The 27,165-nt window shown below is 43.9% G+C and overlaps 1 protein-coding gene across 1 annotated transcript in view; it reads right to left on the bottom strand.

The window, feature by feature from the left end:
- Nucleotides 1-27,165, bottom strand: part of LOC105285275 (protein tincar) — a 129,918-nt gene that overhangs the window by 34,345 nt on the left and 68,408 nt on the right. Inside the window, exons 5-8 of the mRNA XM_026967762.1 lie at nt 6,902-6,989; nt 3,120-3,402; nt 1,737-1,961; nt 1,194-1,325 (exon numbers count right to left, since the gene is read on the bottom strand). Coding sequence (XP_026823563.1) covers nt 1,194-1,325; nt 1,737-1,961; nt 3,120-3,396 — 634 coding nt within the window. The 5' untranslated portion in view covers nt 3,397-3,402; nt 6,902-6,989. The remainder of the gene's footprint in view (nt 1-1,193; nt 1,326-1,736; nt 1,962-3,119; nt 3,403-6,901; nt 6,990-27,165) is intronic.

Raw genomic sequence — 27,165 nt, 5'->3', positions numbered from 1 at the left:
TATGGGGATTATTAGCTGCCGCTCGGGCACTCGTTGAAATTTACGGGATTAATGTATGGCCGGCCTAAATTACGTGCATATCGTTCATTGCCCGCTGGACGGTTTAAAGCTCGCGACATGATGCATTCACCGAAGTCTCACCGAATGTGGTGAATCCGAAACTCGCGGACGTGGTTTTATCGCGCCGCGCCTCGGTGGTAATTCCCGCAGGCGTAAAAATACCGAGGCGCAAAATTATTCGGCGCAAAATTACAGTAATTTTTTCACCGCGATGGAAACATCGAATAAAAATATGAAAATCAATTTCACCGATGTTTCACGTGATTTACTAAATTCTTTGCAATCGCAATTTACGAAATTCGTTATCGAAGCGCTTCGTCGACGCGAAATATAAATACATTGAAAATATTTCGGTTGCGTTGTTTTGGTTGCTCGAAGCAGTCGTCATCTACCAAGTAATCGGTACTTGGCGAATCGTTCAATTCAAGACGGCGTTTACGATTCGATAGATCGGTGTGTGTTTTTCGAGTGCCATTCTCGAGCGCGCGCCGCATTAACGAACAGTAGGGACCTTCCTTCACTGCACCCTCTTACCGCACTGTTTGCACGAGCGAGGGTGCGTGCGCCAAGAGGAAAACCCTGGAAAAAAGTGATCGCGGGAAGATGCTCGGTTTCTCACGTGGATTTTATTGTTTTCCCTTCGTACATATATCTGACGCATAGTACCTCCCCTTGCATGAAAACTCAGCGAGCGTGGAACCGAGAGATGCAGGGAAAAAGTGTACATTTATGACTTTCGCCTTGAGGGTGAGCTCGGTTATTACTTATTCAATAATGTTTTATGAGGTAAGCAATGTGTAGTCTGATTGAATAAGCCGATATGCAGTGCATATAATAGTAATATTACTATTAACATTAATATAAAAAATATATTTGAAGCAACGTGTGCACGAGAAATTCGTGTTTTCACTCTTGGAATGATAAAAAAAATATTCAGGATCGATCAAATTTTTTCTCTCTTATTCGATTGAAGTAAATTAAATCATAAATTATACTAATCTGATTGGGAAAAAATATTTGCTTGCGCGATGCAAAATTTGTCGTATATTTTGTATTTTTCCGGACGAAGCGCGCATCTCTCATCTTTAGCTGAAGATGCATAACGAGTAGCAATGCAGAGACATTTATATTACCTTTTGGCAGAAATCCAGCGTATATTAGCCTCGCTTCCATGAGCAGGGAGGGCAGGAGGAAGCACATGGCCGTGCAGAGGTGCACGAAGGCCGCTGTAGGGCCGCCGTGTCTCCATAAATTATTTGCCAGACCTAAAAAATCGTATCATCCTGCTCAGCATCTTTTCCCTCGAGGTGCACATCGTGTAATTAAGATTAATCAATCGCTTTTCTGAAACGCGAATTGAAAGCCTGAATACATAACTCGTGTAGGTTGAATTAATTTGTTTCTTTCGAACCTGGCGGTATTAAATGTGGCAAGCGAGAAGAGATTGTCGCATTTATTATATTTCCATTTCATTATACAATGTGTAATATAACAAATATAGCAACACGATACACACAACATCGATAAAACTGATTCAAAATCCCGTCAAAATTTTTGTTTTACATAAACTTAAGCAAAACCGTTAACCATTTTTTTTCTTATGTTTTAAATAAATCAATCTATAAATGCAAGCTCCATATCGTTTAGGCTGTTACTATTAATTATGATTCACTTACTCGTATCGGGATTACTAGTGAGGAACGAAGACGGCGGATCACGCGAGCAGGCGCTCAAATGTCGACCGAGCTTTATGCCATCGTTCGCGAGATTGCCAAACTTGAAGATTGCCGCGCCAAGCAACACCGGAAGTAGGATGATACCGGCGCCGGCCAGCACCACACAGGCGTACAACTCGATTTTCGGTGGTGGCGTTTCCCCTGGCCATGGTAGTGCAATATAAGCTGGAAGCACAACGTAGAATTGCACAAATTAGACACGCCAATTAATGAAAAACACTGTGTAATACGCAGTGTACATTTAAGAATAGACCGAAGGCAACACGCCAGGAAACTAAAACCTTGCTCTCAATTTATCATCGTAGCTTCTTATATCAATAACAAAAATCGATCACAAGTTAACTTGACGTGTAAGATTGTATCAACTTTCATGCGGGATTCAATTACTGTCAATGAAACATGCCTCCTCTCGCGGAGAGAGAAAGATAATCTTGTCTTTGAACGTGAGTTAAGTGAGTTTCTCGATATCGCGAGTGATTAAATAAAAAGGAACGGGGAAACGAGGACCATTCGTTACCGCCGAAACCTGCGGCCGATAAAGCTAAAGTACTATCAGGAAATAGCGTTAACGTCCTGCTAATACGACGGCAGTTGGTCCACGACGCTCTGGATCTATAAACTACTTAACTATCACTCCTATCTCCGATTTTTCTGTTAATCCCGTCGAGACGGGTGGAATTAAGGGTGAAACCCGCGATGCGGCGGAAGATAGGGAGCACGAAAAATTTCGCTGGCAATCCCGTCGCTACCGTGTGTCTTTTATGTAACGACCTCCAGTAACGAAAACGTCGTACCGACTACCAAAGAGGAAAATTTACGCAGAGCCGCCATCGCGCCGGAAACGGCCGGAAAATAAGGAAAGGCAACGAACCATTCGAGACCTCGCCCAGAAGTTTTACTGATTAAAGTGACCTTAAACGAACGAGGGGAAGGCAAAGGAGCTTCCAAAGTCCCTAATGTAATTTCATAATCGGGTCGCATTGTTCTTTTCATTTCGTTGCTCACAATATAGCTCGCGCGATTCCGCGGATCCGCTTTTCTTCAGAAAATTTCACGCTAGCTTGAACGACAAATCCAAAATCGTTTACAAAATCTCGGAAAAAATTTGCAATATGAAATCCTGGAAAATCTCGAGAAATTATTGTCTCTCAGAAATTCTGAGAAGTTTAGCGAGATAATTAACTATTCTCAAAAATGATAATAATAATGAGTAAATAAATAAAAATTTGCAGACACACACACACATAATCGAGTCGCTACTCGATTTTCGCGACGAGAGGCGCATTTGAAAACGGAATAAAACGGGAAAGAACGGTATCTCACCGGAGAATCGTCTGGCGTATCTCATCGCTATGTACGCCTGAAAAGCAACAGCCAGGATGCCGTACCAGACGGACCAGAGGCTGTTCACATGACTGCGTATGCACGACTCTCTCCTGGTCGATCTTCGTGATCTCTGCCTCGACTGACTCGTGCTCGTTGTTACGCCACTCGAGCTTATGCTCGACACTACTGGCAGCGGCTTCAGCGGCTTCTTACACTTGGCCTGGTTCACATCGTTATTGTTCTCGTATCCCATCAAGCTCCCAGTCATCGACATTTTGTCCTGCAACATCAAATCAACCGTGGACGTGCTTATTACATCGGAGCTATTATTGTGGAGTATTTCAGTCACTTTGATACAACAAAGTGGCGAAACGATCTTCCTTTTTTTAGCATTTTAAATATTTTATGGAACTATAATTTTTATAACACTATAATTATTTTATTTATAATATTATAATTAGACTTATAACTGTGTTGATAACAATCTATTGAAGATTAAACGAGCAATATTTGCTTTTGCTAAATCTTAAGCGGTGTAAATGGAGTGTACAAATTACGCGTGCAATATCAGAGTTTATATCCCAGTACTAAAATTAAGCATCCTGAAAATAAGCTTTCCCTTTTCCCTTTCGCAGAATTGTTCTGCCGTCCGACTTCCCCGCAAGGCGATCGATCGCTCGACAGCAGCCGCTCGCATTAATCGTTCGAATTTATTGGCTCGAATAGATTTCCCGCGCCTGTTTCAATGATACTCGCCCTACACCTGATAATTACCCGAACCGGAGCGCTTTATCTCACGAAGGGCTTCGAGTCATTTCCATTTTGCCCGACTACACGGGAGTTTCAATGCGTACCGGCGGTTTATCTCTCGTGCGCCATTGAGCCTCCCGGGAGGCCTTTCTCTTTTTTCTCTTTTCTCTTGTGCTTTTCCCTTTTCATCGTTTTTCTGAAGTACGCGGCTTTCCTCATTCGCGCTTCCTTCACCTGGAGCACGCGGCGTCTCGTAGTCACGTTGCACGGAAACGCGTGGATATATACGGTTATGCTAAAATATTAGGTTGCCGCGCAGGTTTGCGCGTCTCTTTTTTAAATATTAAACAGGATCCGATGTACGAAACGGAATTCGAAGTAATTCCCTTCGTATTCTCCGCGCGCAAGAGCCCGCCAGCATTATGCGAAGCGACCCGGGGATTTGGCGTACGTCAACATTCTTTCAAAACGTTTTTTCCTTCTTCCCGTTTCCCGCGAATCGAATTAAGCTCCACGTACTCGTAGATTAAAACGCAGCAAATCGAAAACTCTTTAATCGTAAAAAAACTTGACTCATAATCCGCGGCAACTTTTTAATTGGCTAGCTAAGGGGACGTGTTCCATCGCCTCACGGTTTTATGATTAACTTATAGCTTTTAATTAAGTGGATCGCGCGACACATGGTGAAATGAGGCACGGTTTACCTCAGGCCGGGAGATCGTGAGGTCAGAGTAATTAAAGTACAAACGAGCGCAGTTTCCAATTTAGGGCTCGCTGGAAGAGAGCATGGCTATACCTGTTTGTTCGGTTATGAGCCGGGCTTCAACCCCTCGCGCTTGACTTCTCTAAACCCGGGGGGTTGTAAAGTGCAAAGTTTTATGATCGTTTTCGTTGGATTCGTTCCGCGATAAAATTTCAAGGGAACGTCGACGACGACGACGGTGCGTGCGAAGAAGCACGTGCGTGACCGTATCAGGGATCCGAGGCGTGTACTCGCCTTCCTGTTTCACGAACTGAGAATTTACAGTTCCCCTGCGTATACGGCCAACCACGAAATCCTCGTCTTTTACAATGCAAACCGCGAGTGTCCACGAAAATATTCAACGTCTGCAGCGCCGCGATTTCTGGCGGTCACGATTATTAAATAAAAAAAATTTTATCAACGCATTAACCACGATGTGACGGCCACCGACGACCGATGTAATAAATGTAATAAACGTATTAAGACACGCGAATAATATTATAGTAAAGCGTAACGGCTGAGGTGCATTTGTAAACGACTTGATATCTTTATTAATATTACAGAAAGTTAGATATCACGGCGAGTCTCAATAATTTGCATAAACGGAAAATTAGTTAAATAACGGATGCTGATAAACGTGTCAAGACGCGGTTTAATCAATAACACACCGCGATTGTTTTTGCTTATATGATGCAACGCAGTTACATTTCGAAATAATTGATTTGGATGATCGGTTCGTCCAAACAAGTGCTTCGTATATTTACAAACGTAGACGAGTTAATACAAACGTTCACTGGTTTTATGTTACGCAGCTTTACGTTTTATTATAGATACTCGCCGATTTCAATTAATTCATACATATACGAAACTCGTGCTTTTAGTCGAGTATCTCGATGAAACGTCCAATTAATAATATTTGATTGTTAATAATTTTAAACAATTTCAATGTTGCTGTGGCAAGTATAATGATAAGTAACAATCTGTATCAGGACTTCCGCAGCCCGACAGCAAGAACAGACAGTAAGAATGTTCGTGCTCTTCACCTGCTTGTCACTCCTACGCATCAAGCGAAAATATTAACATGGACGGAGATATCTCACATTTTATATTGCGCATATAATCTTAAAATATTTGTTGAAAATAAGTTTAACATGACAATGATTTTTAACTATTAACAACTCATGCATAATTTGAATTTAAAAAAAGGAAAAAATTCTTGATGCAAAAAAAGAAAAAAATACTTTACGCAAAAAAAGAAGCTGGCTGCTAGATATATAATTAGCAATATAAAAAAAATGTCCGGTCTGCAATATGTTAATTAGTATCCAGATCGATCTACTCGAGCATTTGAAAAAAATATTTGAAGAGTTGGGCTTTATGAAGATCTTTTACACATGCACAGTAAAAAACACATGTTTCAGTAAATGATCGAATTTGCTTTCTAAAAATTCTGCTCGCGTTTTTACATAAATATTCTACATCTCGTATCTTTCTAGAAAATTATGCAGAAACTTATCCAGCGTTACAACATTTTCACATGATGATTAATTTAAAATATATATTATATAAGATAAACGGGGATAATTATGAAGCTTCAAGGCATTTTGCTTTAAATATTAAGTGAAACATGAAGTCCCTTCAACTTCAGTGATTTCACGTCAGAATGATAAAAGCTGCTTAAAATTAGCTTCCATGCCTGAAGGATTATGCTTAAAAGTCGCTGGCAGATTTGGAAAATCTTTCACTAAGTCTGGATCGTCGTGAGAGCGTAAAATCCTCACTTTGCTGGACTTTTCGTTTTACTACGAGATCTTTGGTCGGATGGACGACGAAAAAATCCACGTGCAGAACTTGAGGGTTCAATCGTAGGTCGTGTATGTCGACGAATCGTTTCAAGTTTAAGCTGCGAGTAAATACGTGATTTAAGGAACGAAAAAGGAGAGAAAAAGTTTCGCAAATTGTAATCGTCGGAAGTGAGGCACCGCGTTTTATCCGCGTTTTTTCACAGAAAATTTATTGCAAAAAATTTGACACAGTTTAACTTGTTACGTGCGCGATGTTGCGGATCTACAATCTTGTATCGTTTCTGCGTTTACACTCGGAGGCGTTCTTCCAAGTTGCAATCCAGTTACAACTCGTCGATGTGTTTACTGCGCGCTGCTCTTCGCCGAGAAACTCCACTTGAAAACTTTTTAATCAGAAAATTCAGCCAATCACCCGACGGTACAGGTAATTTATACTCTCCCCGGGTGTGAGAAAGCGAGATGTTCAAGTTAGCGGAACTCACCAGATTTCTGTCGAGTCCTCTAAAGTCTCGAGTAGGCTTCTCCACGATAATTGATTCGAAGATCTCGCATGTTTGGCGGTGGCAGCGCCTGAAACAGGTAAAACAATAGAATGCTGTGAGTCAAATCCTCTGCAAGTCCGTAAATTTATGCACGTGTGCAATTTTAATTAACTTTCGTGCGTAAAACGGAAGCACACAGACGAGAGAGAACAGCGGCTTCATTAATCAGATTCTCGTCATCTTCGTGATGTTATTTGCATGGGATTAGGTGCTGTTTGCTGACTCGTCGTGTTTATCCTGGGACAAGAAAGCCTGGGAGCGACGTGATTCGCGAGAATCCTTTGTTGATCAATAAAATTTGGTGCTTGCACAAGTCGGATAATGAGCTTACGCGCGCTTGGACAAGCTGCGTTAATTACGCGCCACGTCCGCACTTGCGGTTTACACAACTCGCGCTTCGCATTCCCTTTTATTGCGTCGAATAACTTGCTTTATGCGCACGTACCGCGACGTATTATCACGAGTGCGTGTCTGAAAGCCTGCAGCAGTGTAACACGAGCTCTGGCGTATCGGAGTCCATTTGGCACGAAGTGACTCATGACTTACACTGTAAAATCGTTTTTAATCCCGCCGTAAAGATTATCGCTACAAATGCGCAGGGAAAAGATTAATTCTCTCTGTTGCGTTAGGATAACAAATATAAACTTTATTTCCATCTCTATTTCCAATTTTTTTCCATTTACCCTCAATTTTTAACTGACCGATCACCAAGATTCAAATAATTTTGAGACTATTTTTAACCTTGCGGCGAGAAGAATAGGTTCGAGTCCGGAGAGTACTGAAATTATTTTCCGATAAACGATCAAGTTATTGGAAAAATAGCTATAGATTTAAAAACCGATAATGGATCAATCCCTCGATCGTGGCACGTCAAAACTAAAACGACTCAATGTCCAGGTTATCTTCTTTTCCTCCAATAGCCGCGCGGTCGCTTTCACAAAGAGAAAGATAACACAGCGCCATTAGTCTGATTACAGTTTCGTATTACGTAGCCCGAGCACCACCTGAGCTCTGTAGGATGGCGTTTGGTCATTGTGCGCTTCGGTAGCTCGAGTCGAGCAAAGGTAAGCTCGTGTAGCCGGTATAAGAAGGCAAAACCACGAGTTCATTAATTTTACCCCTCGAGGCAAACCTCGAGCCGTATAAAGCACGCCCGCGAATTAACGCGGTGCACAATACGAATAAATAATTGCGCCACGGTGGACGCCGACGCCACGGACACCTCGTGCGATAACGATTCTGTTCGCGCACGCGGTGGGAATAATTTTTAATCTCGCCGGAACGTTAACGAGCGGATAATAAGAGTAAAAACGATGGCGATTCCTCGGGACGATCTTTATTAAGCACGCGAGAAATTGCCGTCCAGATCAACCTCGGGCTTCCGCGTAAAATCGCCGCTAATTTCGAGTCGGATACGTCGCTAATTGCATCACTCGCCATAAATCAGAGCTACCTTCCCGCGCGACATTAATTATCCGATGGAAGTAAACGGTGTCGCGCAAACGGCAAAAACTTCCCGGAAGAATGTCCACGTCGATAAATGTTTAGCGCGATGCCGATCCATCATCCTCGCGACTCTCGTCGCGTGTTGCAGATGCACGCGTGCTCGCGAGGGTGAATGGGATCGGGCATGAAAGAAGCGCGTATCGAAGAAATCGCGCGGCGAGATGAATCCAACGAGACAGCATTCTTCGTGAATTGCGCGATTTTTCACGCGAGAGAACGCGGGCTAACGAGAAAATCTACGCGGGATTTGTTTGTTACATTTTGTTCGTCCGCCTTGTCGCTTTTTCCTTTCGCGACACGTTTTCACACCAGTCAATGAAACGGAACTAATTCGACCGTCAAATGCGATCGTAAATATAAATCGAATTACGCGATTGTCGATATTCGGTCGAACTCGCGGATTTCATCATTTACGGCGCAACGAATAAAAAAGCAATCTCTTTTAACGCCAATCATACACTTGTTATCCGATAAATATTGGTTTCGATTAATGGCTGCTTGTAATGCAATAATCCAGGAACATTCACTCCCTCATTCATCGCGTAAAACTGCATTGTGTAACATTAAATGAAACCTTTACATTCGCAATAATATAATCTCGCACAATATTTACCGCAGTCGCGAGAAGGGAAAATGCGATTCTTGCGATGCAGATGAAAATTCAGCGCGCAAGGTTGATCGCGCAAGCCGGAAATTCCGCGAAAAATTTAACTCGCGCTCGGCTGTGAAAAGGATTTCAGTGATAGAATGATCCCGCGGGAATTATTTATCAGGCGTGGCAACACGACATGCTCTCTCAGTTCTCGCGAGTGCTCTTGCACTTGCAAGGATCTCGTATCGCGAGGATTATTCATCGCGGTGAACCGCGCTGCATGCAAAGATGCTGCGGTGCTTCCTCGGCGCGGCGGCGCGATGTCGCTCGCGGAGAAAATGAAAATCGTGATTAATTCGCGGGCCGACTTAACACGGCGCCGTTTGTATCACGGGTGAATTATCGCGCGGCGTGGTATCCGCGAAACCCCATTATCTCGCTGGATAGAGTGAAAATTCGAGTACGGCAGGTCGTGAGATGGATTTCGTCATTTTGCCGAGTCTGCGGCTTTCGTTCGAGAGCTGCCGCCTCCTACTCCCTCTCGTATTCGCTTTTCTTCCAAAAGCCGTTGCTATTTCCGCTCCTCCGGGCTATCGTTTGTCAGATCTGGTCTGGTCAAAGGAGAATCTTCTGTTATGCGAGATAAAAGATACGCGACTTCGTGAAATCGAGGGGAAAAAGAAATATCCCAGCCCAGAGAGAAATCCGCGGTTAATTCCTGTGCGGAACAAACGCGCAGTACGTATAGCGTATTTAAGCATCGGAGAGATTGATGGCTGCAGTAAACTCTCGTATCACGAGTCGTTTTTATCAAAACAGGCGACATGCGGTGTACAAGATACACCTAATACACGTAATTTACGTGGCCCTCAAAGTTTCTTGCGCCGCAGCGCCGGCCCGTGTAATTATTATTATTGCGTATTATAACGCCGCGTATATTTCAGATAACGTATTTCCCCGAGGGGGACGCTAACCCGGGGAGCAGAGCCCTATTATCCCGCCGGAAAGCGTGAAAATTCGAAAGCAGAAATCGGGATGAGTTTCGGACTTTCGCCGAGCTTGCGGTTCCGCGCCTGCAATTTCTCTCTCTCTCATACACCCCCTATCTCTTTTCCATGACGTCTGTCTTCCCCATGCGGGCGCGCCGAATTCAACGCCGCCACAATTTAGAAAGGAAAGAAGCGCGCGCGCGCGCTCACAGAAAAAAAAGACTGATTTCGAGAGATTTCCTAAAGTTGGCGGAGAGGAAGCTTAAAGCTCCACAAGCGGAGGAACCGCTGATTCGGAATTCTCCCGGAGGGGACACGGAAATGCGGCGGGCGGGCCGATGCGGTTAGAAGTTTTCGAGATTGTTTGCCGTGCTAGCCGGAATATAAATCGGGCTTAACTCGTCGGTTCCCTTTTCGTATGGTTAGGCAAATGTAGCTTTTACGAGCGCCACCAAGAAAGAGGACGTTTTTAATTCACTCGCTGCTTCGTCCTTCCATTAAGCCGTCGTGAATGTGGCAGGAAGGAGAATGCCCGTCATCGTTCGTTCGACATTATTGATATACCGCTTGCAAAGTGTTTCAAATTTCGCATCACATTTCGCATCAAATTTCGCAGTCGTTCCTTTATTTCATTTTACTGCTACTTTAATAATTTCACTAAAACCAAGTTTACAAGCATCCTGCGTCTGCACGAGTGTTTTACTGATTTGTCTTGTTGATGGAATGACACACGATGTTACTCATGAGATGTATAAACACATACAAAAATATATATAACATAAAAGTACCTAATCTAATATCAAAATTCTGATGTTAAACCCGAATATTAAATTTTTAGTTCAACCAGAATTCTCTGCGGTGACACTTTCTTTCGAGACGCGTTTGCTCGCGTGCAATTTTTTATGGGGACAGAGATTTGCCGCCCGTCTGAGATAGGCGTGGATTCGGCGAGATCGAAAACGCGCTTCGTGCCCAAAGTGCCGGATCGCAGACGGGGTTCGCAATGTGCGAAGAATAGGCAGGAAGAAGGGCGCCAGTTGATGATGAGAAATGTGTATTGTCTGCCCTCCCTTCCCCCTTTCCCCCCACCGGGGGAGGGAGATAGTTACTTATGATGCCCATTTGTGGGCGTTTCTCGATGCAACGTCGTGCCGCGGCACACTTGTGCAAATAACTCGTGCATGTGCACGCACGCACACCGCATCGGAGAAAGGAACCGCACAAAGGGGTCCCGGGGAGCTGAAGATGGGCAGAGAGATGGGGAGACAGGGGGCAGGGGGTCGCACCGTGATAATTCTAGAGCCCTTACCGCGTCACGACCCATCGTTCGGAGCCCTCCTCTCAGCCCTCGAGGACCCTACGCCAAGGCTAACTGTTGGCCGTTTCCCGTATGGCAATGCACGTCGTTTGACACGTGACGGGCCTGCGTTAATTGGACTCGATAGTGCTCGGCGACGAGCAAAAACCTTGATAAAAAATGGAGCAGCTTCACTTTCGATCCGAATCACGCACGATAAAATCAAGAGCGCACGAGTTGCTGCCACGTTGCTGTTTTGTCTACATACGTTCATCTCACGTGCACAGGTATAAAATTCAACACGTTAGGATGGTACGTAGAAAGGATGCAGATATCTCGATGTTTCTGTTATTTTTGATAAGATAACGAAAAAAACGAATGATAAAAGTAAATGGGATGATAACATGATCGCGATAACAATTATAATTTCCGATTGAAAGCATCTTGAGATGATGTAAAAGATTTAGCGTTTGAGTGTATTTCAGAGTGTTATGCTAGTTCTTCATTTCAATATCAACCCCTAATGCACGATTTAGTAACTGAGTTTTGTCGGTATTACGGATAATTACTGAATAAACAGAATTAAACATTCCTGACGAGTCGTTCATCTGGCATCTATACTCATCAGATGTGTATACATAAATAACTTTAATGTAATTATTTTTCATGTCCGAGTTAATACGAGTCTGTGTATCATTTAATGTTATGTAATATACAGCGCTGCCCGAGTTAATTCGGACTTGCGCGTTAAGAAACTCGATACAAATGCAATTGTATTCACTATTAAATAATGAAAATTGTTTTTCAACTATGCAATAATGCTTTTACGATGCGCATTTTGAAATTATTCAGAAAGAGAAACAAGTTATTATTGGTGTGTCCACAAATACCTCGTCAAATCATTAATAATTTTGTGCTGCCGCGGTCCCCCAGCGTGATAAAACTTCATGAAATATGCGCGTCCGGCCTTTCTTTTAATTAAAAATCCAGGATATCCCTTCCTCAATGCAAGGATAATAGCGTGCGACCCTACTCGTTAAGGAACCGGCAGTACCGACGTTAATTATCTCACTATGCTCCAGCAAAGGTAGTAACGTCAGTGGCGAGGGTGAACATCATTACGAAATAATAGCGCAGTACAGCACTCAAGTGAGATCAGTTACCAGCGTCGCCTGCTCCACGATTTATCTGTTAATATTTCCGGAGAGCGAAAGGATACTCGATTACCTTGGAACGTCCGTAGACACTTCAATGTAACAAATAATTAACTAAGACTCGGTCTAGAAATGTCTTTTGTATACATTCTGATTACATCCCCCTTCTCGAGCGTGCGATTGATTGATGCAGTTACTTGGCGAAATGTTCAAACGCATTAACGTCCATTAACACCGGTTCGCACCTGCACGCGATCGATACGAGCACCGTAGTAGCATAGATATCCTTCCAGAGAAGACAGAGGCGGCAACGCGAATAAAGAAAAATAAAAGGAGGATTAAGATAAAGACGAGAGGGAGAGAAGGAGAGAGAGAGAGAGAGAGAGAAACGCAGTGTACGGCAGAAAATTAGACTTGGAAGGCGAAACGAAAATTAGTCCGTGGATCTCATTAGCGTTGTTCTTGGCAGACGTGCATGCCGAAATTATCGCTGGAACTGTCGCAACCGAAGGGATAAAATAATCTGCGAATAATCGAGTCCTACGAGGACGACAGGAGACTGACGAAGTACGATATAAACGCGAACTCGACCGTGTTTGCAGGTGTAAAAGGATTAAGGAACGGTGAAAAGGGGGAAGGAACGGCAGAAGGGTTGACACGATAGCGAGAAGATGGGGTCGAAGTCGCGGCACGTGGAAGTTTCAGCGATCAATTACGTTAAGTTGCTACCCTAATCCCGAGTTTCGCAAGTTATACGGTAATAGTAGGACGGATATCTCGCGAAATTTATGCCGCAACGAATTCTTGCGATTTACGACGGTGCATTCGCAAGTTCGCAATTGCAATTGCATGCGTGTTTCACAGTTCGAAGTACATAACGAGCACCGCTAAATGAAGGGAATCATTTAAAGTCCATTTCGTGCTAACCGTATCGAACTGGCTTTACAAGTTTATCAACGTTTTCCGAAAAATATGTGGAGACACGCCGGAACAGGCTAAATTTTCCAGTAATTCAATTACGATCTTATCAGCAGCCATGCGATAAAATTACGTGTCACATTCACGCAGTTAATAAATGTGCAACAATATTAAAAAACGTGCATGGGTATAATTAGAAATCTGGACAACACGAATCACAACGCGAATTTACCGCAATTATACGCACAATTTTTAAGTATTTAAAATTATTATTGTTTGTTCAACCGTATTCGTCCAAAAAACATTTATAACATATTTTATTTCGCAGCACCGATCAGCAACACAATGTTAAACCATGGTTATCGATTATGGCCTTTCTTTCCCACTCGATGGGACAATCAACGATGTCGATGTAGCGGTACATACTAATGATCGGCCGTTTGACAGGAAAGCCGCACACACGCGCGAGCATTTTGCTCATACCGCACAAAAGAGGTTAATAGATATTTGACCCGGTGGTTTTGGCACGGTGGGCAGTAACCACCGTAGCCATTTGACTCTCCATTTGCCTCATGAAAGAGCGACACGTGAAGGGTCGGAAGATCAAGGCTCTTCGAATCGCGACGCCGGCGCGCGATTTGCATTTACTTACCTTGCGCTGCCAAGCGCGAGAGAATCCGAATTTTCTCCTCTCTTTGGCGGCTATCGAGAATCTTTATTGGGGTTAAAGAGTTTCCGCGTTATCGTGCGTTTTCGTACGAATGCGCATTGGAGAAGTGTTTTGAATTAACAGCGTGCGCGAATTAATTCGTTTGTCTCGCGCGGACGCTAATTATTCGAGTTAATCGGACGATGTTAATGAGCAACCATAATTTCGAGGAGTTAAATTAAAGGAAGCGGTACAATTTTCCTCCGTGACTGAAAATGAAAATTAAAACCGGAGCGAAATAGACGGGCGACTAAGGAACCAAAAAAAAAAAGGAAAAGGGGGAGAAAAAAAGCGTACGCATTCCGCTGGCGCAGTCGTGCAAAACTGTCGGCAGTGTTTTCACGCACACTCGAAGCTGTTCGTTCTCTAGGCTCCCGATTTTTTCTCTCCTTCGTTTATGCGAGAAAAGCGTTTACTCGGAAGGAGAGGGAAAGAGAGAAAGAGATAAAGAAAGAGGCCCTTTGCGTAAGATGAGTCAGGGCAAGTTCACTCCAACGCTCGACATCTCTTGGACAACGAGCAGTTTTCGCTGGCGCTCTCCTTAAAAGTATGCCCGTGTAAAACGAAAACAGTCGCCGGGAAGAAAAGCCGTTCCGAATGTTCAAGAGAACGGAGAGAGAAATTTAAACGACTTCAAAAATCAAGTCGCGTTCGCATGCTCGTCCGCGACGGCGGCGGCGGCAGTGGAAAAGAGGGAAAAAAGATAATGTCAATTAAAATAATTAAAAATGCTGTAATTTATATTAAGCGCTGCGTCGCAGAGCGGTGTTTCATCGTACGCGTCCAACTCGGCTCGCAGCGTTGAACATTAAAGTTATGTTTCTGCGATTGATGTGCCGGCCGACGACGTCAAGAGCGTCCCCGTAATTTAATTAAACATAAAACGCCTCGCGAATCTCGCGTATCCCAACTAAACGGTGCTCTTGGAATCGCCGCGTATTGATCAGAGTAGCGTTTCCCGAGGGAGTTTCTTCCAGTCTACCTCTCGGTAATTCTCGAACGCGGAATAACACGCCTTCCTCCGTGAGAGAGAGGAGTAACTTAGCTCCAGCTTTTCACTTTGCGCTTTGCACTTTACTTTCATCGTGTTATAAATAAAACGCGCAAAGGGAAGAGAAGCGAGAGATGCGAGGCGCCGAGCGAGGTATCGCAAAGACGCCGCGCGTGAAGAAGCCGGGAAACCGAGCCCTGAGAAAGGGCGACGAGTCGTCCTCGTTCCCTCTCCGCGAAGCTGAAGGTGAATCATACTCGGCATCGATATCCGGCGTAATACCCCGGAGAAACGCGTTTCCGTTCCGCGCGACGAAGACCAGCGACGACGCGGCAGAGAGTCGCGGCGGGAGGGTGTAAAGGCGCGAGGGAGCCAAAATGATTCCGCCAGGGGGATGGAGGCCTGTTCTGCACTTGACATTCAATGGGTTCCCGCGCGCTCGTGCGCGGCGACAACGAAATTGCATTCTGCGCGATGACGAAGGCGACGAATCGAGATGCTCGCGCGCGAGCAAGCCGCGCCGGTCGAATCGCATTAAGGAGATACACGGGGATGAAAGTCGAAGCCCGGGGCCCGCACTTCGCTGCTGAGCTAACGAGGGTGACTCCCGCGGGAGAAAGAGGAGGACACGACAGAACGTGGATGCGATCTGACGTCGATAAAGTTTGCCCCGTGCCCTTTCGCCCCCTCCCCTCCTCTCGTGTTCGATACTGCGAGAAACCGGAGACGCACCGTTGATGGTGGTGTGCCGCGGATGCGCATTAAGCTCGATGCACACCGAAACAGGCGGCGGTCACGCGAGTCCTGGCGCACCTTCAGACGGACGAAGCGGATGCTCGATCGACTTCTAACGTGGACTACAACGGTAATGCGATTACAAGCGCTGACTTTGGGGGTGGTGGTGGTGTGATACTCGCTTTGCGAGAGTTCGCTCTATTGAGTTGTAAATCCCACAAGGAGCGATACATTTCAGTCGCGTGATTTCAGCCGCCGACATGAATCACTCGTAAAAGGAATGCACGGTTCCGCTCGCTCGTTCATTCGTGCGTCCGCTTCGATCGGAATGCCTTTACGTTGCTTTACGTACAGCTCGATGAGTGTCCGTTCATCAATGAAAGAGACGCTCTGACAAAGCACTGTCGCCAATGCTTACTTACCGGGATCTTATTTTAAGGTACTCATCACTTATTTCCGATACCAGCTGCTTAATTGAGACACCGAGTATCGGTGAGAGTCATTAAAATATTGGGTTGGCCAAAAAGTAATTGCGTTGTTTTCAAATAGATGGACATACATGTCTTGAAATGTAACTAACTTCATTCTAAACCGCAAATTCATTATGTAGGTTAACAACTCACAGTTCAAGCTTGTTTTAGAAAAAGAAAGTACACGATTTCGTTAACAATTGTTTCTTTGCCGTCGATTTCAAAATGGAAAATCAAAAAGAACATTTTCCTCATATTTTGTTTTATTACTTCCGAAAGGGGAAAAACGCTGTGCAAGCTCATCAAAAGTTATGTCATGTATATGGCGAAGATGCTTTAAAGCTGCGGCAGTGTCAAAATTGGTTTACTAAATTTCGATCTGGAGATTTTAATGTGAAAGATGCACCACGCTCAGGAAGGCCAATCGAAATTGATGATGACAAAATAAAGGCACTGATCGATTCCAATCGGCGTTTAACGACACGAGAGATTGCTGAGAATCTTAACATATCAGAATCGAGTGTTGAGAACCATTTAAAACGACCATTTAAGACGACATTAGTAAGCTCGATATTTGGGTACCACATGAGCTGAAAGAAATTCATCTCACTAAGCGTATTGACATCTGCGATTCTCTTTTGAAACGTGAGGAAAATGATCCATTTTTTAAACGTATGATAACAGGTGACGAAAAATGGATCGTCTACAACAACGTCAAACGAAAAAGATCGTGGAGCAAGCGTGATGAACCTACTCAAAGCACTTGAAAAGCAGATATTCACCAAAGAAAGATTATGATGTCAGTCTGGTGAGACTTTGAAGGTATTGTGTATTTTGAGCTGCTTGCAAGGAATCAAACCATTCATTCAGACGTATACTGTCGTCAACTGGATAAATTAAATGATGCCATCAAACAGAAACGTCGAGAATTGGTGAATCGCAAAGGTGTTGTGTTTCACCATGATAACGCTAGACCACGTACAAGTTTGGTCACTCGTGAAAAATTCTTGCAGCTTGGATGGGATGTGTTACCATGATGTTACCACATCCACCATATTCGCCAGACCTGGCACCATCAGATTACCATTTGTTTCGTTCTTTGCAAAACGCCTTGAATGGTAAAACCTTTACTGCTGATGAGGATATCAAATTGTTCTTGTAATTGTTTTTTGCTGAAAAAGATAAGAACTTTTTTGAGCGCGGAATCATGAAGTTGCCTGAAAAATGGCAAAAGGTAATCAAACAAAATGGACAATATATTGTTTAATAAAGTTTTTGTTTCCCATGAAAAATTCGCCTTTTATTTATATTTAAAAAACGCAATTACTTTTTGGCCAACCCAATAGCATGTCAGAGTATCAAATGATACAGACATCTGAAATAATAGCCGTGCTGTATTTAAAGTCCGTAAATGAAGTCTCGTTGGTCAATCTTGGCTTCATTAACAGCTGTTCCGTCTCTGAGCTTGCTTTAACTCATGATCGAACCCTTTCTACTCTTTTCGACTCCTTTCTACCAATTTCAAATGAGAAATTGCTGTAATAAAATGTCGTTACCGCGCGATGTCCACACGACAGCTTAAAATTGCGATGGCTACACGCGCGTCGCGATAAATCGCACGGGTATCGCTGTAGGTATGAATCGGCCGAGTCCGGCTGTCTAGACATTATTAGCTCGCCGATATCGTTATCGGAACAGCTGTAGCGCGTTTCCTGCGATTTACAATCCTGACGTTGGGCGTATCGGCGCGCGCTCGAAGAATGTACAATTCCCGTGTCTACAAGATAGCTCGATAATGTCACGATTGTATTATATTTCTCCTTAGTGTATATCGTGAACGTGTCGGCAAAGCGTGTGGTACCATAAAATTATCGGCATATTATTACGATAACGTTAATCTCCTTTAATCTTACATGACGTAATTTTGAGCGAGAAACGCGGCTTTTATAAGACAAGAAAAATGATGGGATCAAAGAGAGCGGTCAAGTCGATAGTGTCCGAGGTATAAAAGAACCACCAAGAGAAATCACGCACGCACATTTCTCGCATAAACTAGGGCACGTCCTATTTGCGCGCAATCGATTGCTACGGAGTCGGTTGCGGCTGCGATTTTTCTCCTCCGCGTCGGGCAATTCCGCCGCAAGTTATTGCGAATTGCGGCTGCGAGCTGCACCGTGGGTTTCCAAGTGCGCAAAGATATCAAGCTGTATCGCGATACTCAAACTACCGCTCCGAAACCGTTTTCAAAATTTACCCGATTCGGATTCTCCGCATATCTGGTGTTAGCGTTGATATATTTGCGCGATATCACGATGAAAGTGCTCGCTGATAAAGTGAGTTTTGTATGTTTTCAGGATAATTTGTTGCACGACGAAAGTAGAGACAGAAAAAAGATCGCGATATAAGCTTGCAGAGTCACAAGCGAGTAAGTTGTACATTACGTAATACACAAACTGTTTCCGGAATGCCTGTACATTTTGGATAATGAAACGGCGATTAATCTGATGCTCTTGAGAGAGCTTGCGTCTGATCGTCGTTTAAAGCGCAAATGTAATTTAAAGCTTACCCACATATCGCGTCCAACACAGCGAGTTCGTGTTTCTTTTACGTCAAACATTCAATTTATAATGCAAAGAGCCGCATTAAGCCGCTGCTGGTACGGCACAGAGAGGGATGATTACTGCGAGTAAGTAAAGATAATAAAAAAGAAAAAAGATCGTGAAAACCCGGATTGCAAAGTGTCTGTAAGAAGCGTTTAATTTGCAAACACCGTAATGGTTTGGAGAAAAATTGATGATGATAAATATACAACAAAGTTAAAAATTCCTTCATTTTCATCTGTCTCACAATCAATAAAGAATACTGCACTCCAAATAAGTTAAAGTTTAAATTCGGTCCGATATTCAGACCCAGCTTCAGACAAGCTATCCGTATTTTTTTTTTTGGCTCTGTCCACACATAGAATATAAAGGCAAAAAAATAGAAGTTTTGAAAAATATATCAAACCTTGGATAAAGTGCAATAACAGACAGTGGCCGAGATAGGCGAGCGACAGTGAGCCATAGCAGCTGTTCTATTAATCACCTCCCTAAGTTGCTACAAATTGGCGGTTTACATATTCCGCGCGCGGACGCCAAGAAAGAGAGAAAGAGAGGAGAGGAGAAAGCGAGGGAAAACGGCGGTTCAGGTGCGCGCTTTAAACCCGCCTCACGCCGCCGCTGATGGGCTCATTAGCAAGGGATTCTTCGTTTACTTCCACCCTATCGGGCCTCCGGCCGGCTGCCGCACGAGGCGTCGCCGAGCGACGCCTTCTTAATTGATTATAAAATTGCGACGCGGTCTCTCGTCATCGGTGGATTATCCGCCGGGGATTAAATCGATGATTCATCGTGCAGACTCCATCCTCATCCGCCGGGAGGGAGGAAGGGAGGGAAGGCGGAACGAAGCTCTTTGTTCCGAGTCGATTTCCGCGGACTGGATAAGCTCCTTTTTCTTCCTTTCTTACATAGACACGTAAAACGTCGATCTATTTTCCAGGGCGAAGGCTCGCGCAACGACATTCCGGCCTTTTATCGCGCGACGTCCTCGCGAGCACGCGCGTGGGACTCGCTCCGCATGCGGAACCACGCTCGCGGGTAATTGTAGTTTTCGACGGCATGTCGCGGTGGTGCAGGGGAGAAAGCGCGGAATGATGATTGATCGTGCGTGTGAGTCGCACGCGTGCTTTGCACGGAAAACGGAAGTTCCCGCTTGCAGCTCGAAAGCGAATTTGTACCCGCTTCACTTTCGACGGCCGCGCGAGAACCGTTTAATGCGCGAGTGAAGCGTAAGCTTTCGCAAGCTGCACCAGCTTCGACGAGGAACACAGCTGACTTTGTGCTTCTCTCTTTTGCGCCAAGCGTTTTCGACTACAAACTACGTGATATAAATCACACTTATTTCCGCGATATAAAGCGCTTGGATTAACTGACTCATGTTGGTGCAATCAAATTTAATTCGACTAATTAAATCGGAAGTGATAAGTTTTTAGCAAGTCTGATTTGTCGAGTAATCGAATATTCGATTGAACGAAAATGGGAACGAGGAAATGTTGCATTAATCGAATAATTCAAATTGTACGCCAGAGTTTCAGGTTTTATATTCCTGAGCACGACATTCTGTCGTGCGATTCGAAACGCAAACCGTGAAGAATTACATTCTCCCTCGCCTCTATCTTATCGACTTATAATCGGGACTTTGAAAGAATCGTTCGTAAGCACCGTTAAATCTGTGCCACCCCTATCAGAAAGGGACTGAAGTGAGTGGGAAACCGTCTCTCCGAATGCGTGGCTCATTTTCCACAAAATTTCAAGTCTCAACTTTGAAGTTCGCGCTCGGGAAGGGTTAAACGTTTATCCTCCTTTTGTGAGCTCGTCTCCTCACCACGCTCTGTCACCTGCGTGAATAAGCTAAGGTGGCGGTGGAACGGAATGACAAGGAGGAGGAAGAGTAGTAGAGGGTACGACAAGGAAGCAAGAGGGGCAGCTTCCTAGGATCTTGAACGTTACGAGAAAGAATTGCCGGTGCGTGAGGGGCTGTAAAGTGCGTGACACGCGTGACAAACGCACCCAGATTAAATGCCGACACTCGTAGCGCCTTTCTGGTTCTCGAGGATGCCTGGGAGTCATCACGCTTCTATACAAATGATTCCGCGTTGACAACGAGCGCGAGATTTAGGGATTCAAGTGCGAGGGCTTGGCTCTCGTGGATCTAGCCCGTTAATCGCGCCCGTTCAATCTAGATGAGGGGCGCAGAATGTGGAATGCAAAATGAATTTATGTATGAAGATTCGTAAGCGAAGTAGCGCGAACATACGCACATACGTCCTGCCACGTACGCGCACGTATTTTCAGTTATATGATTTCCGCTATTTTGTATTCCGTTTTTACGATGTATTCTCCTTTCATTCGATTATTTCGTATTCGTGGCACGGTATGATGATTGCTGCGTGCAACATTCGTGCATCATATGATACACGAATATGAAAATATATTTTGAAACAGCAAGCTAATTATTTCGTATTACGGTTCCTCGCGAAACTCTCGTGAACGGTAGGAACGTCTGTCGAAAGCTCCATCATTCTTCTTTCGGAACGGCACGTGGATTTGCCTTTCGTCGCTGACGGCTTTCATGAAATAATAAAATCCTCTCTTGTATCAAAGCCGGAATCCTGAAGAAATGACATAAATCCACTGCTAGCGCGTCTTTTTCGTTCTCTCGCAGCTTTACGTAATCTCGAAGATCTCTTCCTTGCTTTTATTACGTACATGTCCTTAACGTGGATAAGCCTTTACTTTCGTCATCAATGATAATCCTAATGCCACGCGTCTCGAGCGGTCCACAAATCTTCGTCAATGCGAGAAACTCCGCGATAATAAGCAATTGTGATAGCATATAAAACAAATAATTATATAAGAAGTACAATTATATAATATTTTTCCGCAACAAGCAACGATGCATTGAAATATAATACATTATTAAAGCAGAGCTGATGTTTTATACTAGAGATTCGCAGAAGATTACATTTGCAACTTTCTTACGATGTCATTAGACTTTTTGATTATATTATAACTATTTATGAGATGTAAATCCAGCTGTAACGACTACAAAATATTTTCATTGACATGTTAATACGTGACTTTTTGAATTTTTCATATTTTCACCATGCGATCTCATCGGATCTCACGGTAAATGATATCCGCGCGATTTCGATCCGCGGCGGATTATATAAAATCAAAACCATCTTTCGCGAATCTCGCTCTCGGAGGCGTGTCTTCGTCCTGGTACTTTCTCTTCATGTTTTATTCTGTCATCTTAAGCGAATAGTGAGTAGAGTCTCTCTGAGATGATTATTCAAGTAGAATTTCTTCCCTGCTTTCATACCATCTAGTATTATGACGGTGGAGATTCTAAAAGGACGATACTCGACGTGTTCCCGGTGTTCCGTGCCGCACGCCATGCTTCGGAGACTTTCAAAACGGCGAAACTCGAGCGAACTGCCGAGAGAAAAAAAAATAGCACGAGCCTTTTGGTGCGCGAGCTCGCGTTTGTCTCTTCTGTTTTTCGAGGCGTGGCCCATTTTGCAACGTATTGCCCGTACCCAGTGTACTGTGATGAAAATCCCAAGATTGGTGTCCCACATCGCGCGAAAAGACATTCAGTAAAGGTAGATTAAAGTCTCCATTCTCCGCCGAGAAGGTGATCAGCACGGCTGCACTTACGCCCTATTTACTGTGAAAGCATCTCTTCCAATCGAGGATAATAGTCCTTCATCGATTTTAATGATTCTAACGTTCTGCCAATTATCTCGGGGAAGTAAGAGAGCGTGTGCCGACGAGATGCGGCTTCGCCGGAACGACAAAGATAACATCTTTAATTACAGAGGGACATTTAACAGTGACTAGTTTCTCAGTTGACGCAGTTGAGTCTTCAATTTTTACGACCTCGCTTGACGTCGCTCAGTACACGACACGACATTCTGCTACCTTTGAAGCAGCAGCGGAATACGGAACGACAAAAAAAAGCTCGCAAGTATGGAAAGAGAAAACGCTGAAGTAAATAATATTTCTACGTTGCAACAATTTTTCTACGATTAGTCGACAGAAGGAAACGGCCTTCCGGACCTCTCTCCCACCCATTATCATTCTTCATAAGATGCAACGAAGATGTATTTTCCGAATAGCACATACCTCGCGTGACTGCGGAGATCAGACAAGACCCTTCAAGGCACGGCACTTTATCTTCGTTACGTCACTACCGAAAGAATCGCCGACTTTAAGGCCACCTTCTATCATCCCCCTCTTCCTCCTACACCTTGCTACCCGCCATCCATCTCGGATAATACGTAATGCATACATTCGGAGAATATACGTCTCGTTACCAGAAACGTAGCAGAGTAATGCAAATATCCGGATCGGCGATGCACTTGTGACGAATGCTTCTCTTTTGTATAAAAGAGCAAAGATCAATTCTAATCTCGTGTGGCGAGAGATTAATAAAGATGTTTAAGAGATTTTATTAAAAATAGAAGATGTTACATTTCCTTATGCTCTCCGGAAACGTACGTTCTTATATGCTTGCTTATAAAAGAGCGAGGGTTGTAGACAAAGAGGGAAGGAGGAAGGGCACATCTCCCCCGTGATGTAGTTCTCCCGAAGTTATGGGACATTGCCAAGGTCGTTGCACGGATCACAAGCGGGCGTCCCTCGCGCGGAATAATAGATCAAGCTGCGAGGGATCCTTCGAAGGATTTTCCTCCCGGCGACTCTTCTTCTTCCGGCATCAGTGGTCCGTCCTATGAGTCAGCGTGTCACCATGGCTACAGGACATCCCTCGAGATGCCCCGAAAGTACGCGACGGATATAGGTGCGTGTACACAATTTTCACCCTCTCTCCCCCTCCCCGCCATGCCTCCCGCCTCAACGCTCTCGGCGTGACCCTTCGACACGACCCAACAATCTCATACATTCCAGATTAATTACGAGCGTATTTAATTTCAATACCGGATGATGTGAACTGTCAGTGTCGCGCTCGCGAATGCGTCGTAATTGCTTCTGCTTTCGTCTATTCTTCGTCAATCGGGAGACGCGCGATCAATATTCACCCTTGAATGAAGCTTGAATGATTCGTTATCTTTGATGACGATATCGCGGCTCCAACTATTAAATGTATTGGTTGCGTATGTGTGTACTCGAACTAGTCGCTTCTTATCTTAATCATTAAGATTAATCAAGATAAAATCTTTTTAAAGAAGACATTCAGAAATTATGTAAAAGATGGAGCAAATTTATGGAAAGTAATGATCAATATATCGAAAGATGATTATATTTTATTCTGTAAATTAGTGTGAGAAAACAAGAATTACTTACAGAATGATAATAATAATAATAATAATATTTCTATCAAAAACCGGAAAAAATTCTTTAATCCCTCATGCCGTTTTCATAATTAAATAGAAGTATTTTTGAACATTTTTGAATCATTAATGCAGATTAAAGCACGATAGAAAGCTCGAGTCACAATCTACACAGGGAGAAACGCTAGTGTGTTGGCGCGGTTTATAAATAACATCTTAACAAATACGGTCGGAGGAGTATCGGCGTAGTAACACCGGATCTCGCTCAATGCCAATCTCGTTCCGGCGAGAACGTACTGCCGTCGTATAACAAATCGAGCGTAGTATCGCGTTCGAGAATACGGGGAATATATTCCCGGTTGATAGAGAAAGTGTCCATTTCCCGTATCGTACGGCACGGCCCCGCCGTACCAAATGGAACGCAATAAAGTCATCGTCCATTACGACACCCTCGCAGAAAATGCAGCCTGGTACTCCGTGTCTCGTCGCATTTCCGCGTGCGGATATACAGGACGCGCCAAATGTTATTTAATATTTAACGATTGCTTTAATTCCGATAATGGGGCAGTCCCCTCGAACTCCACGCAAACATTTCCATCGGAATATTTCATGCAAACTGTATTTCACCGAAGTGAAGCAGAACGTCGCAAACGGACAATTCCACCGAAAATAAAAACTATTCCCCGTCATTATACGACGAGTACCAGGTAGCACGCGACAGAACGGGAATACTGCTACGAGAGTTTCAAAACTTCTCGCTTACGTTGCTGGGAATCGTTCCTGAGTGTGAAAATTGCGGCTATTTAAAGCTGCTCGTCTTGCGGATGGAAGAGCGGGGATTCCTGATGAGCCCTACCTCACGATGACAAGATTTGAGAACACAGCTTTCGACGTAAACGATAAATAATACGTTATTCAGCATATTTATCTCTGCAGGAACAAAAAGAATGTCATGCGGTGGAATACATTATTGGGTTCGAGGCTGTACCCCAGCTCGTAAAAAAGAAAGTAAATGCAGTTGGGGTGTCGACTTAAACCCTAATCTCAAGAAGATCGATCTGGGAGACTGAATTGCGACTCCTCTCGAAGAGTGTGACATGCACAAGATAGAAACCCTTCCTATATGAAGGAGGATGTCGACGGGTGACGACACGACGTTCACGATCGAGAAAATTCGTTCGGAAAATCCTTGGGACTTGAATCACGCGAGTTATAAGGCGGCGGAACTTTTCCTAAATTTGAAAATTCGACATTTTACTCAGAGAGATTTTATCAGTGAGATTTGAGCACATTTCGCGAACAGACATAACAATCAATAGTGAATTGATACTCAATTTTATTAATTTTGAATATTGCTCTTTCCCTTCTTGCCGGACAGATTTAATCATGTATTCTTTTGATGTCGGCGAGATCAAAGATCCCATTAACAATGAAAATAAATTTCGATAATTAAATACATTTCATGCGCAACGTATTTTACATAATAAATGTTTATTCTTCTTGTGTCTCTTCAATTCTCCGATTGAATAGCTTTAGAGCTCGCATCAATGGTCTCCGCCGATATCGAATCGTTATTATATGTATTTACTTTGTCGTTTATTCTCACTTGCCTCCGGGAGCATAAAAATAAATGTTCTTAGGTATCTCGTAAGGGCCGAGTCATTCCCCTAATCTTAAGAAAATCGATTTCAAGAAGCAAACGGTGCTCTCAGCTTCTTGCTACGGGCGAGCCGTTGTCGTTTATCTTTCTAATTTATAGCAGGTCGCCGTTAAACGACTAGCCGAGCAAAGAGCGTTATGAATCATAGACAAAACCTATTTTAATGATATAGTTGACAAAAAAGCCATTGCACTTATCTCACGTCGCGTTAGATAGTAATAATGTCAAATTTTATTTTCTCGTATTCGAATTCGAATATACTTTCTAGTAAATATTTCCGCACGAGAGAAACAAGTCGATATACATGTCAGAATACAAACGTGGCAGGTATTTGCTGAAAGACTGAGAATCGACGAGCGATCAAGAATATACATTGTGCACTCGGAAACTGCACCACGCACAAGTTACGTTACAGTTTATGGCGCATACGCATCACGATATATACCTCCACGCCGTTAGCTCTAAAATCTAGAATCTACGTCCCATATCGTATCGCTCGATAGCATTCGTCGAGTCTGCTGGGAGTCGTTAGAATAAATGCGACTAGCTATTTCGCGAGGACCGTGTCGTTCCCCTAGGCGGAGGAAAATCGATTTCTTCGACGGTGAGAGAAAGACGAGGGAGAGGAATGAGCAGGGAAGAGGAGGGTTATACTTCGCGGATCGCCGACCGGAAAGATGGGACCTTTTCTATGGGGTGGATAAGACGCTCCCGTTAGACCTAGCCGTCTGTTTCCCCAGAAATTGTACGATCTTCAAAGGGTCCGTAGAATCGAGTGATCCCTGTGCACACGTCTTATTTCTCGCCCACGTAATGGCGCCGTCCGTGCCAACGATATTTTCCGCATCACGGGACGTCCCCCATAACACTGCACGTCATGCGAGCACGGAAACGCACGTTCAGAGAGAAAAGTAGTTGTCCATTCATCTTCCGTCTCTGGAAAAAAAATGCTGAGCACTCGCGATACGCGGACGATTACGGTAAACGCAGTCCGCGAGACCGAGTCCACATATTACGAGCGCCGAGTAAATTTCAAGGGAGAACCGTATTTAAATCAGAGAGTGCACGCGGTGTCTGCGCAGTGTCACATCTTGTCACTCGAAAATATCTTGAACGAAAATTGCATAATGCAGGTAGGATCAATATATCGAAGGGTAGTCGATATTTTCGTGAATGCTAAACCCGGTGAACTTTTTCGTGTGATTTATCGCGTAAAGCATGATGAAATATAGGAAGGCATGATTTAAAGCTCCACTCAAGCACTTCTCTCGTTGCAATAACTTTGTAAT

Source organism: Ooceraea biroi, chromosome 2 (genome assembly GCF_003672135.1).
Source record: "Ooceraea biroi isolate clonal line C1 chromosome 2, Obir_v5.4, whole genome shotgun sequence".
Lineage (NCBI taxonomy): Eukaryota > Metazoa > Arthropoda > Insecta > Hymenoptera > Formicidae > Ooceraea > Ooceraea biroi.
The sequence above is the reverse complement of the archived record's forward strand: the minus strand, read 5'-3'. Positions and strand labels throughout refer to the sequence as shown.